At 46.2% G+C, this 19954-nt stretch overlaps 1 protein-coding gene across 2 annotated transcripts in view; it reads right to left on the minus strand.

The window, feature by feature from the left end:
- The window catches only part of IRS1 (insulin receptor substrate 1), a 69852-nt gene extending 50054 nt beyond the window's left edge, over positions 1-19798 (minus strand). The window contains exons 1-2 of one of the 2 annotated variants that reach the window (XR_010122890.1): positions 14920-19798; positions 11016-12304 (exon numbers count right to left, since the gene is read on the minus strand). Coding sequence is in view for 1 of the 2 variants with exons in the window: in XM_054478448.2 (XP_054334423.1) it covers positions 14941-18675 (3735 nt within the window). In the remaining variant the exon portion in view is untranslated. The remainder of the gene's footprint in view (positions 1-11015; positions 12305-14919) is intronic. The other variant, XM_054478448.2, reaches the window with a different exon arrangement.
- Between the last annotated feature and the right edge of the window lie 156 nt (positions 19799-19954).

A 19954-nucleotide genomic window follows, 5' to 3' on the forward strand; every position in this document is an offset into this window, starting at 1 on the left:
ACACACATCTTCAAGTTTTAGAAAGCAGCAAAATGTGAATCAACCGTGAATGGCCAATAAAACTGAAGTCTTATTTAAAATAAAATCGAACTAACTTATATTACAGATCTTGTGGAGTTGTGGGTTTCATACCCAAATGTGACAAATGTTCTGCTATAAGTATTATAAAAGTGCTTGGATCCTAAGTTTTAGCTCAATACTTCAAATATCCAACAATATTTAAAAACAATTGCTACAATAGCGGACACACCAGTTTAAAATACACATTCCATTACTTTGGTCATCACACCAGTCCAGCCTCAATGAAGTGTGGAAACAAAAATCAGGGAATGTAGGGGAACAGTCTCAAAGCAATTAGGTTCAGTTTTCCAGACCAAGGTAGCATCTTAGCGGAGTAGCTACCAAGGGCTACACTGGCAAAATGGACTCATTTAAATTTAATTCCTTTTCCTAAACTTTATGCATATTTTAGTAGAGGGGCTAATTAGCAACAAAGAGGAAGAAAAAGGAGGAGCAATGGGACACATCAGGAGGGAAATCTATGAATCGCAAACTTTCTAACTGGCCTCTTTTTAAAAATAGAGGTAGCAGCCGGGTGCGGTGGCTCATGCCTGTAATCCCAGCACTTTGGGAGGCCGAGGTGGGCGAATCATGAGATCAGGAGTTCAAGACCAGCCTGGCCAACATGGTGAAACCACATCTCTACTAAAAGTACAAAAAATTAGCTGGGCGTGGTGGCAGCCGCCTGTAAGACCAGCTACTTGGGAGGCTGAGGCAGGAGAATCGCTTGAACCCGGGAAGCAGAGGTTGCAGTGAGCTAAGATCACACCACTGTACTCCAGCCTGGGCAACAGCACGAGATTCCGTGTCGAATAAATAAATAAATTAAATTAAATTAAATTAAATTAAATTAAAATAGAGGTAGCTGTGATATAATGCTTATTTTTCAAATAATTTTCTCATTGCATTTGATATCTGGAATGTCAGTGAAAATGCTATGCTATGACCTAGATCAGTAAGCTACAATTAACATCGGAAGAACTATATTAGTAGAATAAAAGTTGATGAGCTACTGTTGGAAGCACAAAAATAAATCTTGTCAAAACAAAGCAAAGTTCCTGTCAATCTTCAAAAGAACGGTTTGGGGGAATGGAGGAAGTGTCCAAGATTTAAGATACATAGGAAGTTGCAATTAATTTTATCCAAGTTTTTACATCCAGTCATAGCAGACTACAAACAGTCTTGTAATTTTGTTTGACTTTTTAATATATCTGATATTGTTTAAATCTGAATTTTTAAAATATTTGACAAATGAAATGGTTTGAGATACTCAAAAAATATCCACATTATTGTTCTTGTTTGAAACTTTTCTAAAGCCATCCTCTCCCTTGATCCAAGACTCTTCCCTGAACTGTTGATAAATATGTTTTCAATGTGTCAAGTGTTTTGTGAGCACCAAGTTGGATAATGTAGTCATGAAATGAAGAGGGAGCCTACTCTCCAATAGCTCACAATTTTTAGTAGGAAGGAGTGCCATAAAACCAGTAACTTACGCAAGGACAGGTGGTGTTACCGCTTCCATCATCCTTCAGGAAGGGGTAAATTTTCTGAACTAAAAGGAGAGGCAGGGTGGTTGGTACACTTGAACCCAGCTAATAAAAGATTTGGGAATTTTCTTTGGTCAATGCATTTAAAGGCATTGATTTTACATTGCAAATGCAATTTTACTTACTTTCGCTGGAAATCCATTCAGAACTCTTCTTAGCTAAGAGAGTTGTTCCTAAACACCTTCTGCCATTACTTTTAAAAATAATATTTCCCATCCACAAAAAAGGAAAAGAAAAGAAAAATGCTGAAGGTTCCTAAAGTGGTGAGTAACAGTAAATCCTGAGTTGGGGTAGGGAGGGAGCCGTGGAATGGGGCTCTATTCATAGAGAAGAGACACATTAATTAAAAATCCACCTAAAAGGAGCCAGTGAATTAGATCGAATTGGGTGGTATGGGTTTTTGTTGTGTACTTGATAATGCAAAGACGCTTTCCATGAGCCCATCTAACTAATACAGCGTGGTGGGAAGCAGGCTTTGAAGACAATAACATTCCTCCAGCGAGCTTCAAGCTGGAGGCTAAAGCACCAGCCATTCATTTTTCCATCTTGAGACACATTCTTCACCCATTTCAAAGGCCCAAGAAACAACAAGCCTGTACACTTTCTGAAGGTCGGCCTTTGTAGGGACTTGTGAGGGACTAAAGGCTCAGGCTGCAAAATATTTTTAAAGACCAAGTTTTAGGAATGTAACCTTTTTTATTGGACTGCAGTTTCCACTCCCTAGCCCTCCTCCTCGCCCCTACATACATACACACAAACACACACACACACACACACACACATTTGGGCAAAAGGGAGTTTTAATTATACTCTTGGTAACTTCCAGGGTACTCTACAACTGGAAATAAAATATTTTTAGAAATTAATTTATTATCCATTCTTTTAAAAATGTAATATTAATATTCCTTAACCTAACCAGAAGGAATGGGATTCACTTTGAAAGGAAGTTATTGTTTAGCTGTGGTTCAAAGAGTATGCTGGTATTGGGAAGGGGGGCAGAGGGAGCTAGTAAGGGGTGGGTTAGGGGGGTTGACTGGAGCTGCCAAGATCACAATATAAATACCACCACGTTCAACTTTCAGTCTCTCTCTCTCGGCTCCCCTCCATGACATATTTTATACAGTGTCTTGTTTTGTTCTGTTCTGTAACGTCAGGAACATTTAAGGTATTTGAGATTCTGGTAAAAGAAAAATGTAAATAGTAGCTGATGGGAGAGCTGGGTGAAGAGTTAACTAAAGTACTGCCTTTGCTTTGAGTGGGATGCGGCAAACCATTTGCATTTGCTTTCCAATAATCAGCAACTTTGTGTTACCCAAATCTAGATTTATGCTCAGGCAGCGAAAGCCCTTTCAAACCATTTCAAAGTCTCTGACTCCATTTAGGCCCTTGCTCTCCACCTCTCCCCACAAAATGTCCAGAGCCCTGCACCAGTTCTCATGTGGCTCAGCTTGTTGTGTAAGTGGGGACAAGCAGTCAGTCATTGGTGAAGGGACGGTGGGAAGATATCCCCTGGCTCTGGGTTCCCTTCCAGTACCATATTCGTTTTCAAGTCCTATGTGAGCCACCTGAGTACTGTTACAAAGTGTAATCCTTTGTTGGGTGCTGTGGCTCATGCCTGCAATCCCAGCATTTTGGGAGGCCAAGGTGGGCAGATCACTTGAGGTCAGGAGTTCATGGGCAGCCTGGCCAACATTGTGAAACCCCGTCTCTACTAAAAATACAAAAATTAGCCTGGCATGGTGGCACACACCCATAATCCCAGCTACTCAGGTGCTGAGGTAGGAGAATCGCTGGAATCCAGGAGGCGGAGGCTGCAGCGAGCCAAGATCACACCACTGCACTCCAGCCTGGGCAACACAGTGAGACTCTGTCCCAAAACAAAACAAAACAAAGTGTAATCCTCTAACTTAGTTCCTAGTAGACATCTAGAACAAATAGTATATTTTCACCATCCACCAATGGCACTAAAAATAGAGACAACCGCGTCTACTACTAGAAACCTCAATAGTCATTTTTCAATGTTTTATTTAGAGAGGTGAGATTTCAGCCTTCACTCAACTAATAAGAGGTATTCTTAAGGAGACCTAACTCTTAAAAAGATGCCATCAAGACCAGAATCTGTACTTGGCCCACAAAGCATGTAATATAAAAATATGTGTTTCTCCTTTACAAACCTGAATAATAGAAGTACATTATGTATTTTCTGAAATAATTTCCTGCCCCTACATTTACAGTAGTGCCCCTTATTCCACTTCATAACACTCTGCCCTTCCTCTTCCTCATGCCACATTTTGCAGTAGCATATTTCTTTTTTTACTTCTTTATTCTTTGCCCCCTGTAAAGTGTCACAAAGGCAGGGACACACCTATTTCAGCCTCCACTGCCTGGCTCACAGAAAAAAACTCAATGAATATTTATTTAAGGGAATATAAGTGTTCGTGTTTTTCCAAAAATATTAGTATGAAGGAAATCACTGATATTTCACCCAAAGGTAGAACTGTTCACTATAAACATCTTCTAAGAATAATTTTATTCTAAATGTTCAACATGCAGTTGATAAACATTTACTAATGACAACAAAATAACTGCATTTAGTATACTATGGTATCATAGTAAGTCAGAAAATACGGATTTTCTAATAGTATCTCTATTTTATCCCCTTGATACTGGGTGTGGCTATGTGACTTGCTTTAGGCAATGGGATAGTAACAAATGTGATATAAGCAGAGGCTTGAAAAGTACTTATGCATTCATTGCTTCCCTGCTCTTGCTGCTGGGAACCTGTTCAATACCACGTGAGGACTGGGTCAGCCTGCTGGTGACATGTGGACCAGTCAATAGCAAGCACCAACTGAGAGTCAGCATCATCCACTAGATATGTGAGGAAGAGCATCCTAGACAACCAGCCCCCAGTCAGTCCTCCAACTGACTGAACCACATGCGTTTACCCTGATGAGACAAGCAGAAGAACTGCCCAGCTGAACTCAGCCTAAATTACCAACACACAGAATTGTGACCTAGTAAATGACTGATGTTTTAAAGCACTTTATTTGGTTGTGGTTTGTTACATACTGAAAGCTAAATGATATATACACCTGAGAAACTAGATAGCTTCATATATAAAACTCTTTAACAGCTTTTTAAATTTTCCTTCATATAGATGAATTTCATTCCTCCTTACTTTAATCTGGAAGAAAACTAATACTACTGCTATTAGTATACTCTTATTGGTAAGTCACCAAAAAAAGATCAAACACTGATGATTCTAATTCAAATGTTTTTTTGTTTTTTTTCATTTTTTTTTTTAATTTTTATTTTTTAGATAGAGTTTCGCTCTTGTCTTTCAGGCTAGAGTGCAACGGTGTGATCTCGGCTCACTGCAATCTCTGCCTTTCAGGTTCAAGTGATTCTCCCGCCTCAGCCTCCCGAGTAGCTGGGATTACAGGCACCTGCCACCACGTCCAGCTAATTTTTGTATTTTTAGTAGAGTCGGGGTTTCACCACGATGGCCAGGCTGGTCTTGAACTCCTGACCTCAGGTGATCCACCCGCCTCGGCCTCCCAAACTGCTGGGATTACAGGCATAAGCCACCACGCCCAGCCTCTAATTCAAATGTTATCTGTTACCACATTCTCGAAAGTTTCTATTTTGTAACAAGAGCTACCCCATTCTATTCATTCTCTTCCTGGACCACGATTAGCAAGAATAGCAGGGTATCAGTCATAAATGTTTTTGACCACTAGAGAAGCTCCTCTTTGCTTCAAGGTAGAAATTATCTCAGCAATACACACCTTCCTTAGGAGACAGGGTAGATTCTCCTTATTCCATTCCTGTCCAGTGTTAATAACTTTGGTGAAAATAAGTGAGAGGACATCACTAGTGTAAATAAATTTCATTAATTAGTTGTATGTAGTCTTATGTATAAAATAAATTGCTCCCAGAATTTGAAATGTTGAAAGTCTATTCCAATAAAAAGCATTAATTCCTTTGAGCACTGAAAAATATGAGACATTGGTATCCAGAAAGTCTTCAAAAAGATCCTTAACCTTAATACTTAATCCCATTATACTATATTAAGAACTAGTTATTCACTCAGTCTTGGGGGAATGAAGGCCTAAGTACCATGAAAGTGAACAGGAAAAGAAAATAAAGTAGTAAAGATTTAAATCGGTGGTGTTTAAAAACTTAGACACTTTTCTGGCCAGGTGTGGTGGCTCACACCTGTAATCCCGGTACTTTGGGAGGCTGAGGCAGGTGGATCACTCGAGGTCAGGAGTCCAAGACCAGTTTGGCCAACATGGTGAAACCCCGTCTCCACTAAAAACACAAAAATTAGCCAGGCGTGGTGGTGCACACCTGTAATCCCAGCTACTCAGGAGGATGAGGCTGGAGAATGGCTTGAACCTGGGAGGCGAAGGTTGCAGTGAGCCAAGATTGTGTCACTGCACTCCAGCCTGGGTGATAGAGTGAGACTCCATCTCAAAAAGCAAACAAAAACAAATAAACAAACAAATAAATAAATAAGACACATTTCTTAATTTGCACATTTCCAACTTGAAAAACCAGATCATTTTTTAACCTATGCTTTTCCCCTTTCACTGTTATGCTAGATTAATCACCAGAAACTTTTTCAACCTGAGGATTGAAAAGAGACATGGAAAGTAGTGTGTCCTTTTTTTCCCCTTTAAGAGTAACAACAACAACAACAAAAACAGTAAGTCTGTTATACAAGGTGTATTATCTGCTGTGCCCCTTTAAGCACTGAAATTTGGGATCTGAGCATATTCTTCCATAGAAGACTTGGAGCAGCTGGGCATTTAACCAACTTTCTACTACAAAGCTTCAAAATTTATAAGCAGTCTATCTCTGGAAAGATAAACAAAACCCAGCAGTGATGGTGGCCTATGAGAAACTGGGGACAAAGGTGGGAGGAAGCCTTATTTTTCACTCTCTACCTTAAAAAAAAAAACAAACAAAAACAAAAAAAATTGGAAACTTATAGCATGTACATGTATCACCTATGCAAAAATATAGACAAAAAAATAGCATGAAGAGACCCAGCAAGCTATTATAAAACTTGGTAGTCTAAAAAAAAAGCTTTTTAAAAATGTTTCTGTAAGAGACTACCACAGACTTAAAAATAAATATGACTGCATATCATCAAAACAGAGGGAGAGAAATCTCAAAAGCAATTATACTTCTAGCCAGAAGCAAGCAAGGAACCACAGTTCAAAGTGTTGGACCTTTTCTTTATTAAAAATAAAAACCACCCACCCAAAGGAAAAAAAAGAAAAAAGTCCTTGAACAACAAAGCTAAGATAGCAGAAAAGACTTTAAAATTTCTTTTGTAGCCCCCACTTTCCCGCAACGTTTCCTAACACTGACCACCCCATAACAAGTCCACATTCAACCCCTCTTCATTTAACAGCTGGATGCCTCTTCTTCTGGTTGCTTTCACTGGGACTAAAGATCCAAAGCAAAGATATATTTTTCCTGCTTTTTGTCAATATTATGTTTGCAAGCTTAATATCCAAAAATGGGCCATTCTTCCAAATGAGAGTTCCTTCCTGATTATTTAGTATGCTGATGGTATTGTCAGACAGGAAGCCATGGTTAGAAAGATTCAGAAAAATACAAAACTTTAAGGTAGATGGGCACTTTTGCCCTTTAGGTTTATGAAAAATGCCAACTTTTGTGAACTACATAATAGGAATCTTGATTTGTTTTTCCCGGATAACTTATGTCATAAGAAATTTGGTAACTACTTTGGTGATCTCCTCTCAGTACCATTTTTTTCCCTCCATTTCCATGAATCTACCTTCGACCCCTTTCAATAAAAGGTGTACTATTTGGAACATGATAGGTGCTCAATATTGCTTACTGAATAAAAGAAGAAGAGGGGAAGAACAAGAAAAAATGGCTTAGGGCCTATTTGACCAAAAGCAGATAATTTATGTTAGGGTTGAGAAATGGGTGGTGGGCTTGAATAGTATTAAAGACAATTAAAGATCTTCTGATCTTCTGATTCTCCCCACAACCCCTAAAACTCAAGGGTAAATATAATTATTTTCAATTTCCATAGAGTCCTCCAAATAATTTTTCAGTGAATAGGGACATGATGATTGGAGAAGATTAGATAAATTATAGTTGACTACTTGGCAATTACTGAATATTCCAGTGGCCTTTAACTAACTGCTAAATGTTTATAAATGTCTTTTAATATTTTGCTAGCTCACTTAGATCATATCCTTCCTAAAAGTAAAAATCATGACTTTCTGTGCAAAACATAATTTGTTTGCCACATTACATATATTTGAAAAAAAAAAGTCTCTTTGATCATTTCAACAAACGTGAGAAAACTTCTCAAGATTAAGTGATATTGTTCAGCAACATGACCTAAATATGTCAGGGAGGATCAGACAACACGCATCAAAGTATTCTTTGGTCAACAATAAAAGCAGAGTGCAAGGATACATATGTAATATGCAATATTTATAAAACTTGGGATGGTAAAAAGGAATACAATGAATGCAATCCAACTCAGCTTACTCAATAAAACATTCCTGGTAGAGTAATAAAACCACAAAATCTCTACTCTGCTTTAAGATAACTGCAACTAGAATCATACTCTGATCCATGTATTCAACTCTACTGCCATTATCAATGGAAAATACAGAAAAAGGGTCAAAAAGCCTTTTCAACATAAACACATCTTTTTCAAAGCTCTATTATTCAAAGATCACTGACTCACTGTATAAGCACCAATAACATTTATCCAACCAAATTTATTTCAACAAATAGATTATAGCAGAGCCTGCTGCAAGAATACTATTAAAATGGAAAGTGTTCCTTTTATCATACATGACAGTACCTTATACTTATCCAATCCATCTTCTCCCTTTTTCTGTGAATTAAGAATGGGAGAGATACTACCATTTCCAAAGTATAAGACAAAAATAGAAGCAAATAGATGATACTTACTAACCTATCCTCTTAAAAAGCTTTACAATAAATTTTTGTAACTATGTCATATTAATTTGAAATTAGTATACAATTATTATATCGTACTAACATTAAAATGTAATTTTAAGTTAAAATTCAATATGATTACACTTTCTGAACATGTTTCAATAACATTTTAAAAAGAGCTTTCAAAGTCTGCTGCATAGCTATGGACTAATAAGGTAACGAAAGAATAAATCAGTTACATAATTATAAATGTGGTAGAGGCAGGATCTATTATTTTACATGCAAAAAAACACTAGTATAAAAAAAGTTACAGGATCTTTAGTGTGAAACTAGCTTCAAGCATGATTCACAAGAAGCTATTTTCCTTGAATACAATTTCCAGTAACTTTGTAACATGAGGAAATAATTGAGGAAATAGCTTTCTTTAAAACAAAACAAAACCTTAAAACTGTGAAATGTTCCAATATACTAAATTACCAACCCATCAAAATAAAAGGAACCATTTATATACTATTCAGCTAAGACACATATCTGATTATAGTGAGAGGATTGGAAAAGAATAAGTCCATGGAGTTTCTTAAGAGGCAAGAGACTATTTTAATGACTTGTGAAATCCACATGGAGGGAGAAAAAAGGTCGGAGCTTCTGAATATACTGGCAACTCAATAGCCAAGATAACACAGGGTTGGAAAAGCAGTGGTGGCTCAACTAACTAATCAAAAACCCTAAAGCATAAAAAATCTGGACAACACTAATTTTGCCAGCAAGAGAAATATTGAGTTGTTTCATACACCTAAGAGAGAAAAATAAAGCTAAAAAGCTAAACAAAAAATTGTGTAAGACCTCCTATAGTCCCCAGTTGGCTTCTCAAATTTCTTTTCCATTTACTTAAATGGCTATCTCACTGAAGAACACTGATGGTACAAATGAGAAACATTATCCACAAACACACCACCCCTGAAAAAGAGGTGCTTTCCAACAGGATGCATGTGTTAATTTCCGCAGTGTGCACTGGTTAAAGCTCACTCTATAGTGTGGGGAGGGGTGGGATGTTTCTGAGAGCTGACCTTAGGATGTAGGAACTAGCAGGTGCCTTGCATTCCCACACACATTTTATTTTTAAAAAGGCGGAAGGAGGAGGAGCATAATCCAGTCTAGAGATGGTTCCAAAAACTTAGGCTGGTCAGTCAGGAGGGTTTGTCTTAGGGTTTGTTAAAACTTGAAAATGCCCCCTTGAAGCAAGAAAAGTTAATGTCAGGCCTGAATCAAACAATGTTTTCCTTCCAGGCCCCAGTCTGTCCATAAAGAATGTCTGATCCAAAGGCTAGAAATGGACAGAACAGGCTATTCTAATGCTTTATCATGACCCTGTCAACAGCTTCTTTGGAAAGAATCCTCATTGCAACTGACCCATTAAAGAGTATCAGTCATTTTCTCCACAACATTCTTATGTTTAGATCTGCAAAGGAGGTTAGAATAATTTAGAACAAAATCTTCAAGTTACTGATGAAGAAATAGGTCCAGAGAAATTAAGTGACTTGCCCAAGGTTACTCTGCTAGTGAAGGGCACAGGCTATGTTGGAGCCCAAGATCTCTGGCTCCCAAGAACTGCTTTTTCCACTGCATCATTTAAGATAGCACAAAGCTATTTTCCTGGAATTCTGATTTAAAAAAAAAAAAAAAAGGTGGCATGCCCTTTGGATCCCAAGTCTCTTCCTGTACGGCAATGCTGGAGATAGTATTTATTGAGGGGGAACTCAGAGAAATGACTACAATATATGCAACATTTTATGGATTTATTTTTAATATAAAAAGCTACCTAAACAATTGCAAACATTAAGCAAATTATCAGCTGCTCAAACTTTTCTGGAACAACAGAGAAACTCTCTCCCACTGCTCAGTAGCAGTTTTGGGGCATAACATTTGCATGTGCTTGGTACGTTTCCACCTGTGATGTTTCACTTGGCCCCTCAGAAAAAGCGCTGCCCTGGGATCTTATGATTCAGTAATGCAAGAGGGATGCTGGCTGGTGAGAAATGCTTATCTGAGAGGGAAGGAGGAGGAGGAGAAAATACTGCCGTAGCACTTTTCTTTCTTATTTTCCTTATTTTAGAAAGGCCAAATCTGAACACATTTTCCATCCCATATAGTAATATATCTCACATAATTTTGATTACTGGAGGGTACACAACACAAATCTAGCAAGCTTTCAAAATCGATGTGCCCAGCCTAAATTGATAGGCTGTCACTGGGACTGTCAATGATGGAAAAATGAATCTGTGTCTGAGAACGCGACAGCATTTCCTCCAAGTCTTTAAGGAACACACTACCCAAACCCTTGTCACACCGGGTTCTCAGGATCTGCAAGCTGCAGTCCCGTCTTTCATTTCCCTGTGAGATCCCTCACAGCCCAGGAGTATGCGTTTTCCCAGCTCTTACCTAGCTCAGGTGCTTTGCAGTAAAGTGTATGGAGCCTAGGGCACTTTCAAGCCAAAGAATTCCCCCTCCCCCCATGACCCAAAACGACGGCAGCCGCAGCACTCGCAGGTCTCTCTCCCTCCCTGGGTTGCCGCGGGGTGGGCAGGAATCGCGGGCCAACCCCACCCGGCCCGCAGGCCCGCAGCCACGTGCGGGACTCCCTCCTGCTCGCGGATCTCGAGACGGGAAGACGAAGGAACGTGGCCTCGTAGTAAACCGTAGTAAAGAGAGGAGGGAAACAAAATGGGGCTCGTCACATGGTTACGGCCTGGATTTTTCTCAATTAAAAATAAGAGGAAGTGTGTGTTTCCGGCCCCCGTCCGTGGGCTGGTTGGACTTTTTCATTCTTAGGATTCTGATCCAAATGCAAGAATACGGCTGAGGGCACAACGTCCTCAGTCGGCGGGTGCGGTGCGGAGGGGGCCTGTGGCTCAGCCTGCGGGCACCCGCGGGAAAGAGGTGCCAGACGGGGTGGCAGAAAGCGGCCCAGGGACGCCCGCCCGCCACCACCGCCAGGGGACCCGCGGAGAGCCCCGCCCCGCGCCCGCCGCGGCTCAGCCGTTTCACATGCTGATTGGCTGTGGTGGGGGCCAATCAGCGCCCAGCCGCCCCGCCCGCCCGGGACCCGGAGCCGCGCGGCTGTGCCCGAGGGCGGGGCCTAGCCCGCCAGCGCCGACCACGCGGTCCGGGAAGGGGCCCCGCCGCCCGGGATGACCCGAGACGGGCGGGGGCGGGAGACCCGAGGGCGGTCTGGCTGCAGATTCCCCCACCCCGGGCGAAAGGGGGCTCGGAGGAGGGAGGAGAAGGAATGCAGGAAGCGGAGGTGACCCGGAAAAGGGAAAGTGCCAGGGCCGAGAGGGTTTGCGCCAGCCAAAAAGGCCACACGGCTGGGGAAAGGGGAGGGATGGGAGGCAACCTTGGAGGTACGGAATCCTTGACATCACAAAAAAGGAAGCAGAATGAAAAAGAAATGGAAAGAGTCTTTTTCTGTTTGTTTTTTTTCTTTCTTTTTTTTTTCTTTTAAAGGGGGAAGGCATAACAAAGAATGACAAAAACAAAAAAACTGAACCCAAAAGGCATGGTTGGGGTCTGTGTCTTTGTCAGCTGCAGTTTCAAAACTAAAAGACAAATTTGATGCCGGGTAAAGGTGGCAGGGCTGCTATGACCGAGTCTGAGAGGTTCTTTTTGCCCTGCTTCTTGGGCTCTCAATTTACTCTCTGCAGAGAGTGGGTCACAAGTACTGCGAAATTCTGAAAAGGAGCAAAAGAAAAAAAGGACAATGTCAGGAACATGAAATAAGAGGTGGAAACAAAGGGATGGCAGGGGATAGTACTAGAAAATGAGCAGGCCAGAACTAAGAGGCTATGCAAGAGAAAGGGCAGGCAGGAAAGGTCACGGGACTACAGGTAAAGCAGAAAGGCTTCCAACAAGTCGAGCTCCTGAGCTCAGTGCTTCACAAGTGTTCTCCTCTAACAGACAATGAAAAATTTTAAACAAGCCGAGATGTTTCAAAAGAGCGCACGCCTCATCATACCTCTATTCCTTTCACCGAGTCTCAGGTTTTACCTGAGAAATGAGGAAAAGAAGCAAAGACAGCAATTGCTGAGGAAGTGAGGAAAATAATGTTTGCACACACATACTCATTCGGAGCAGAAGCTGTTTGCCACTCACAGGTCTGACTTCTGTCTGTTTCAGATAACTATGGAATAACATCTTTGGACTCAACAGGGCACAGGCAAGCAAGCAGAATTGAGGATGTAAATGTGCCAGGTAGCATTTGGTGCCTCACTTTAAACACCGACACAAACATCTCAAATACACATTGTAGAATTTTCCTGGCACGGTGCAAAGCATGGTCTATTGTTACTCCAGAATTATTAGAAATAGGATTATATGATTATTCCAGAATATTTTATTTTCCTAAAGAAGGTTAAGGATAGAAGATTGTAGAGTTTTTGTTTTTTTAATGCATCCAACACATAGGAGAATTTTATTTTAAAGCCCTTTTTAAAAATGAAAATTCTAGTTGATCATCAATTTTCTTCAGAGCAAACATCATTTATTCTACTCTATAAAAAGAAACCTAAACAAATTAAGATGACAAGTAAGAAAAACTTACTCTCTTCATCTCCTTTAAAACCAAAATTTTAGTTCTGCTGGGCTGGTTTCCTTCAAATTCTCATTATTTTACTAATGAGGCACTTTATAATACAAATGCTTAAAGTGTTGACGGATTCTGACTCCCAAAAACATCATTCGATATAACAAGATTTGTACTGCTGATGTTGATATACACAATTAAATCTTTCTTCTAGTGAATGATGAAAATAAATGTTGAAGTAAATACTGATCAAATAAATGCTTTTTGTAACATATCACCTAAAATCCTCATTTGAGTGTTCATATACCTTTTTCTTATTCTACAAAATAGAGAACTATATGGATCAAATATTGGAATCAGAATTAAGAAGACTATGAACACATGATAAATAAATACCTATCAATAGGAAACCAGGGCACAGATTAATTTCTTATGAATGGACACAAATTAAGAAAAATCAGTGCTTTTAAAAGCTCATTCTGTGGAGCATAGACAAAATTCACAAGATAATCAGTTTGTCAGAGTAAAGTGTTTCCAAATGCTGGAAACTTCTGCATTGCCAACTCATCACATTATTTGCAAACTGTACTCCTCTCTTCTACCCACAATTATGACCACCAAAAAACAGGATCAACAGAACGAAGGGCAGGCTAATTTCCTATTACAAATGTTTTTCATTTTGAATACGGCATTAGCCACAGAAGACCTAAAGCCAACTTTCAGCATTTACTGTGGTGTCTACTCTTGAACTTAAAGGCACACAACAAATACCCTAAAAGTGGAGGGTATACAGTTTAGCCCTTCTATTCAATGCAAAACAAAACAAAACATATTAAGGCATGTTCCTGACTTAGTATGCATTCTTCTCAACGAATAAAAGTAATTTTACAGAAGATATATAGTAGCCCCCAAATGATATCTGTAATGTGTCAGTGCAAGAAGAGATAACTGTAAGGCAGACATCCTAGGATGAACTCCCATAACTCTTAATAATGGGTCCCAGACACATACAGAGTTTCCTGCATATCCTGTACGAGAGAGGCCAGGCCCGTGGGATGGTGGGTCGGTGTGTGAATAATATTTCACAAATCCTGGTACATGAACAAAAGGACAGTGTCACCCATAATTACTTTCTTGAGAGATCATAAAATAGATAGGTACTTCTCTCTAAATACGTATTTCTAAAAAGCTCTTACTCCTGATCTTTTTAGGGCAGGATGAATAGAAATCAATGCTTCCCGCTGCTGTTTATGTTGCCCTGGTATTATGAAATCACAGAACAAAAGTACAGAGAACAACTTGATAAGATCACCCTTAAGGGCTCCCAGAAACTATTAAGATAGTTTAAGATAAGGAAGGGTTTAGCCCCTGTGTTAACAAATATTTTTTGTAGAACTGTCCCTTCCAGGGGCTGACCTAAATATATAGTGAAAAGAAAACTTCAACAAACAAATCAAGCTTCTTACGGAGGAACTCTACAAACCTCAGAACTGGCATAGGATATACGTTTTAAAAATACAGCAGTAACTACTTCACTTGGGAATTCTCAAACGAAAAAGCCCTCCTGTGGCTGCTCCTACATGTTTGTTTGACTCTCTGCCAGATGTCAGTGTGGGGTGAGCATCTTGTGTGCCCTGAGAATGTAAGTGCATTCTCCCTGAGGAAGCAGTGGGAAAGAACAGGAAGGGGCAGAGGCGAAGAACAGAATTCAAGCACAAGGTTAAAAGCAGTTTTGTCTTCTGACTTTGTCACCATGAAACGCACCTGCTGTGATGTCCAGTTGAGCTACTGACGGTCCTCTGGCTGCTTCTGGAAACTGATGCTGGCATAGGCGCTTAAATCCTCACTTGAGCGGCGGGTGGAGCTGCTCTCACCGCTGCCCAGGGGTTGATGAGGGGGTGGGGGTGGGGGAGGCTGCGGTTCAGGGGTGCACTCCTGAGGGCGCTGTTTGAAGTCCTTGACCAAATCCAGGTCTATGTAGTTAAGACCATTCTCCAAACCCCCAGCAGCCCCACACAGTTGGGCTGGCTCCTTGGGGGCTCCCCCAAGCTCCCCAGGCCTCAGCCACACATTCTCAAAGGAAGCAGAGCTGTGGCGTTTCACATCCTCGCTGCTGCTGCTGCTACCGCCACCGCCCCCTACTGCTGCCCCTGCTCCAAAGGGCACTGTGTTGCCCACCCGAGTGGCACTGGGTGTTGAGGAGAAGGTCTCGGAGCTATGCCTCCGCCGGCACCCTTGTGGGTCTGCACGGATCACTTTGGCACTCTGGTTGCGGTTAGGACTGAGGTTCACCCGGGTGAAGGCGCTCATGCCCCCAGGTCCTTGTGGGCCCCCCAGCAGGGACGAGTGGGCAGCCAGCTCTGCTGCCCCTTGAGGCCCAGTCGGGGAAGCAGAGGCTGCTGAGGATGAGGAGGCAGCAGCCATGGTGGCCCTCGGCAGGCTCACCTCCTCTGCAGCAATGCCTGTCCGCATGTCAGCATAGCTTACAGGGGCAGCTGGCGAGGTGTCCACGTAGCTCTGACGGGGACAACTCATCTGCATGGTCATGTAGTCACCCCGGCTGCTGGGCACTGCCCGGGTAGGCCTGCAAATGCTAGCAGCCCCAGGAGGTGCGGGGCCCAGTCTGCCCATCTCGACCCCAGTGCTCTCCTGCCAGGCTGCCCTCCAGCCCGGCCCCAGGTCCATCTTCATGTACTCCTCAGTGCCAGTCTCTTCCTCTCTGGGAGCTGGCTGGAGCTGGGATGGACACCTGACAGAAGGTGAGCTGCGGGAAGCCACCGGGCCAGACAAGTAGCCAGGCTGATCACTCCCAAATTCAATATTGACATATTCCCCTGGGCTTTTGGGCTCTGGAGGGTGCAGCAGGGGCTGCTGCTGCTGCTGCTGCTGCTGCTCTCGGGCCCGAGGTAAGGTGCTGGCCTTGGGATCCCCCAGGGACAGCAACGTGGGCCGGGCCAGGCGGCTATTGGTCTGAGCAGCTGTGTCCACCTTTCGAGGCAGATGGGGCTGCAGAACCTGATGGTGGGGATGTGGAAGGCTGGGCTCCAGCCTAGCCCCGCAGTATCCCCCACCCAGGCTGTCACTGCTGGTGGAGGAGGAAGAATCATCCACTGTTGCAGCATAGAGAAGGCGACCAGAGCTAGTGGAAAGGCGGAGGTGCTGATGCCGGGCACCCTCCTCCGGCTCCCCAGGGTGCTGGGTGTGCTTAAAGGATCTTGGCAATGAGTAGTAGGAGAGGACTGGCTTGTGCTGGGGGTTCTCAGGGCCGTAGTAGCAGTCGGAGGGGCTGCTGGTGTTGGAGTCCCCCACTGGTGACATGTTCATGTAGTCACCTGTACAAGGTAAGAGCTTACCACTGCTGCTCTCCACTGGGGGTTTGGGGTGAGGCAAGACATGAGAGTGGTGGCCCCCTACCCCGTTTGTCCACAGCTTTCCATAGCTGCTCCCGGAAGGGACAGCATTGCTGCTGCTGCTGCTGCTGCTGGGGCCACCTCCAATGTCAGGAGAGCAGCCACCGCTGGGGGACATCATCATGTAGCCATTGGGGTCCACTCTCTGGGGATGGCGTCTGATGGGATTGATGATCTGCTGTGGGGCAGACACGCTCTTGGGACTCATGGGCATATAGTCTCCACTGCCCTTTCGGCTGCTGGGCACTGGGGCCACCCCTGGGGACATGGGCATGTAGCCATCATCAGTGTGGAGGGTGGAGCTGTCTGGGCGGTGGTGGCCCCCCCGACGCTCCAAGGGGTGCATTTCCAGACCCTCCTCTGGGTAGGAGTGGGTGGGCACGAAGGCGGAGTGCCTGTGTCCCGGCAGTCGGCCTCCACTGCCACCTCCTGGTGGGTAGGCAGGCATCATCTCTGTATACTCCTCAATGGAAGCCACTGAGGACTGGGACGGGGTCTTCTGGTGGGTAATGGTAGGGGATGTGCCTGCCGAGTGAGTTCTCTTTCGGAACCGATTATCCAGATCTGCAGCACTGGCTGCTTCATCCCCAGCCAAGGCTGGACTCGTGCCCAAGCCTGTTCCTGGGGTGTAGCGGTGGCCATTGCCACCCCGAGACAAAACGTATTGACCGTTGGGGGCGGTCAGGGTGGAGGGCCCCTTGCCACCCATGCAGATATAGTTGCTTAGCTCCTCCTCACCGCGGGCTGGTGGGGTGTGGCCCAGGGAATCCGGAGTGACGCTGCGGAAGGAACTCCGAAAATCACAGGGACTGGAGCCATACTCATCTGAGGAGATGAAACCGCCATCGCTGGGGGAACCAGACACCGAAGCACTAGATCGCCGTGGGAAGAGACAATCCGAGGTGGAGCCATGGCCACTGGTGCTACTGGACGACAGACTGACCGGGCTGGTGGCCGAAGGCGAGCAGCGGGAAGCCGGCATGGGGATGGAACGGCTGTGGTTGAGCGGGGGGTGCAGCCGGGTGCTGCCCCGATGCCGGTGGGCGTGGGTTCTGTTGGTGCTGGGACTCACAGGGCTGCCGTCTACCGAGGCTGGGCGGGACATAGTGCCTTCGCCGTCACTGGAGGCGCGGACACGGAAGGAGCCTGGCTTCCCGCCCACCATGCTGGCCGGGGAGGTGGCGGTGATGCTCTCAGTGCGCGATCGGCGGGTCAGCCCCACCTGGCTGGGCGGGGGATTGTTGAGATGGTGCCGGCGCAGGGGGACGCTGATGGGGTTAGAGCAGTTGGACGAGGACTGGCTCTTGCTGCGAGGGCGGAACTCATCACTCATGGCCCGCATGGCCTCCAGGATGGTCTCGTGCATGTTCTGGGCCACCACGGAGTCATCCACCTGCATCCAGAACTCCCCGGGACCCGTCACGGCAGAACGGCCCACCTCGATGAAGAAGAAGTTCTCCGAGTGGCCACAGCGCCTGATGTTCATCAGCTGCAGCACCACGGCGGCTGCCTCCGAGTTCAGCTTCACGAAGCTGATGGTCTTGCTGGTCAGGCAGAGGCGGTAGATACCAATCAGGTTCTTTGTCTGACCCAGGCCCTTGGGCTTCAGGATCACCTGCCAGACCTCTTTGAATGCGGGTCCTGGGGGCACGTCACCGTAGCTCAAGTCCTCCCCAGCCTCACCAAGGCCGGAGCTGCCACTGCAGCTGCCCCCACCACCTCCCGCACCGAGGGCAGCAGCTCCGTCGTGGTGGCCCTTAGCACGGTTGTGCAGCTGTAGGAGAGCCTGGTACCAGCTGTCTTGCTCGGCCTCGCTGTCCGCCGCGATGGCAAAGTGCTCGTCTCGGGTGTAGAGAGCCACCAGGTGCTTGTTCTTGGAGTCAGCCCGCTTGTTGATGTTGAAGCAGCTCTCAAGGGGGATCGAGCGTTTGGGGGCGCTCGACTTGTGCCGCCACTTCTTCTCGTTCTCGTAGTACTCGAGGCGCGCCGGGCCCCCAGCCTCGCTGGCAGCGCGCAGTACGAAGAAGCGTTTGTGCATGCTCTTGGGTTTGCGCAGGTAGCCCACCTTGCGCACGTCCGAGAAGCCATCGCTCTCCGGAGGGCTCGCCATGCTGCCACCGCCACCACCGCCGCTGAGCAGAGGGAGGCGCCGAAAAACAACCGGGTGGGGGGCGGAGGCTCCTCGCCGCGGCCCCGCACATGCAAACAGGGCTGGAGGCAGCAGAAACCCCGACTCCGAAATCCACGCCGCCCCCCGCGCCGGGGAGGGGCAGCTGAAGGAGGACGCAGCTGCTAAGCCAAGGAGAGAACCCGACCGGAGTTTTCGGGCGCTTCACGCCCGGCGGGGAGGCAGTGCGTCCGGGGTGAGGGCAGCCCCGATCCTCCCAGAGCCAAGTCTCCTCTCAGCCGCCGCCGCCACCAGGAAGGAGCGAAGATGCATCTCTCGTCGCCCCGGCTGGAGTCTGGCGCAGGGAAGCGACAGTCGGGGGTCCCTGCGGTGCCCCTTCAGGAGCGCGCGCGCGCGCGCGCCTTCCCTCCTGAGTTCCCTTCTGGAAGTAGCGATGCCCGAGGCAAATTAAATATCCTTGGGCAGGGGGAGGCGGGTTGCCAAGTCCCAACGTTGCACGGGGTTCTCCCTCCTCCTCCTTCGCCTCCTCCCACCCCCCAACCGTCCCAGCCGCCACCAGCCGCCCAAATACCAGCTCAATCGCAGAGACCGCGGCGCTGCGGCTGTTGCTGTTGCTGCTGCTGCTGCCGCCGCCCGCGGGCGCGTCCTCTCCAGCCCCGATCCGGGCCCATCTCGGCGGGCGTAGAAAGTGGCTTTTCCATGCGAAACGCTACCGGGCAGCCAGTGCAGCTGGGGACCGGCCGGAGGGACAGGCTCATCCCTGCCCCTCGCTCCAGGCGGCTGGGGAGGAGGGGAGGAGACAAGGGCGAGAGGCGATGGGGGAGGTTTGGGAAGGGTTCGGGGAAGACGCCTGTTCCTCGGGAGGCGCTGCCGCTGCAGTTACTTCTCCCCTCCTCCCTCCTCCTCCTCCTCCTCGGAGAGTTGCCGAGAGCCCCAACCAAAACAAGCGGCGGCGTCTGGCTCTGCGCGCCGGCCCCCTCCGACCGCGCCGCCGTCTCACTCGGAGGAGAAAAACACGTGACGGAGCCTCCGCGCTCGGCAGCCGGGCAGCCGCCGCCGGGAGGCTCCCGACCGGGTCTCTACATTCCGGGCCGAGCCCGCCCCGCGCCCGCCCCTCTCCGCCCCCCGGCCTTGCTGCAGCGGAGCCCGGGCCGACCCCGGCGCAGCGCTAGGACAGCGCCCCTGCGCGGTCGCCAGCTCCGGCGCAGCGCCTCCCTCCCCGCGCGCCACCTAGGGCGCCCCCGGCCCGCAGGAATCCCCG

This window comes from Pongo pygmaeus, chromosome 11 (genome assembly GCF_028885625.2).
Source record: "Pongo pygmaeus isolate AG05252 chromosome 11, NHGRI_mPonPyg2-v2.0_pri, whole genome shotgun sequence".
NCBI classification, from domain to species: Eukaryota; Metazoa; Chordata; class Mammalia; order Primates; family Hominidae; genus Pongo; species Pongo pygmaeus.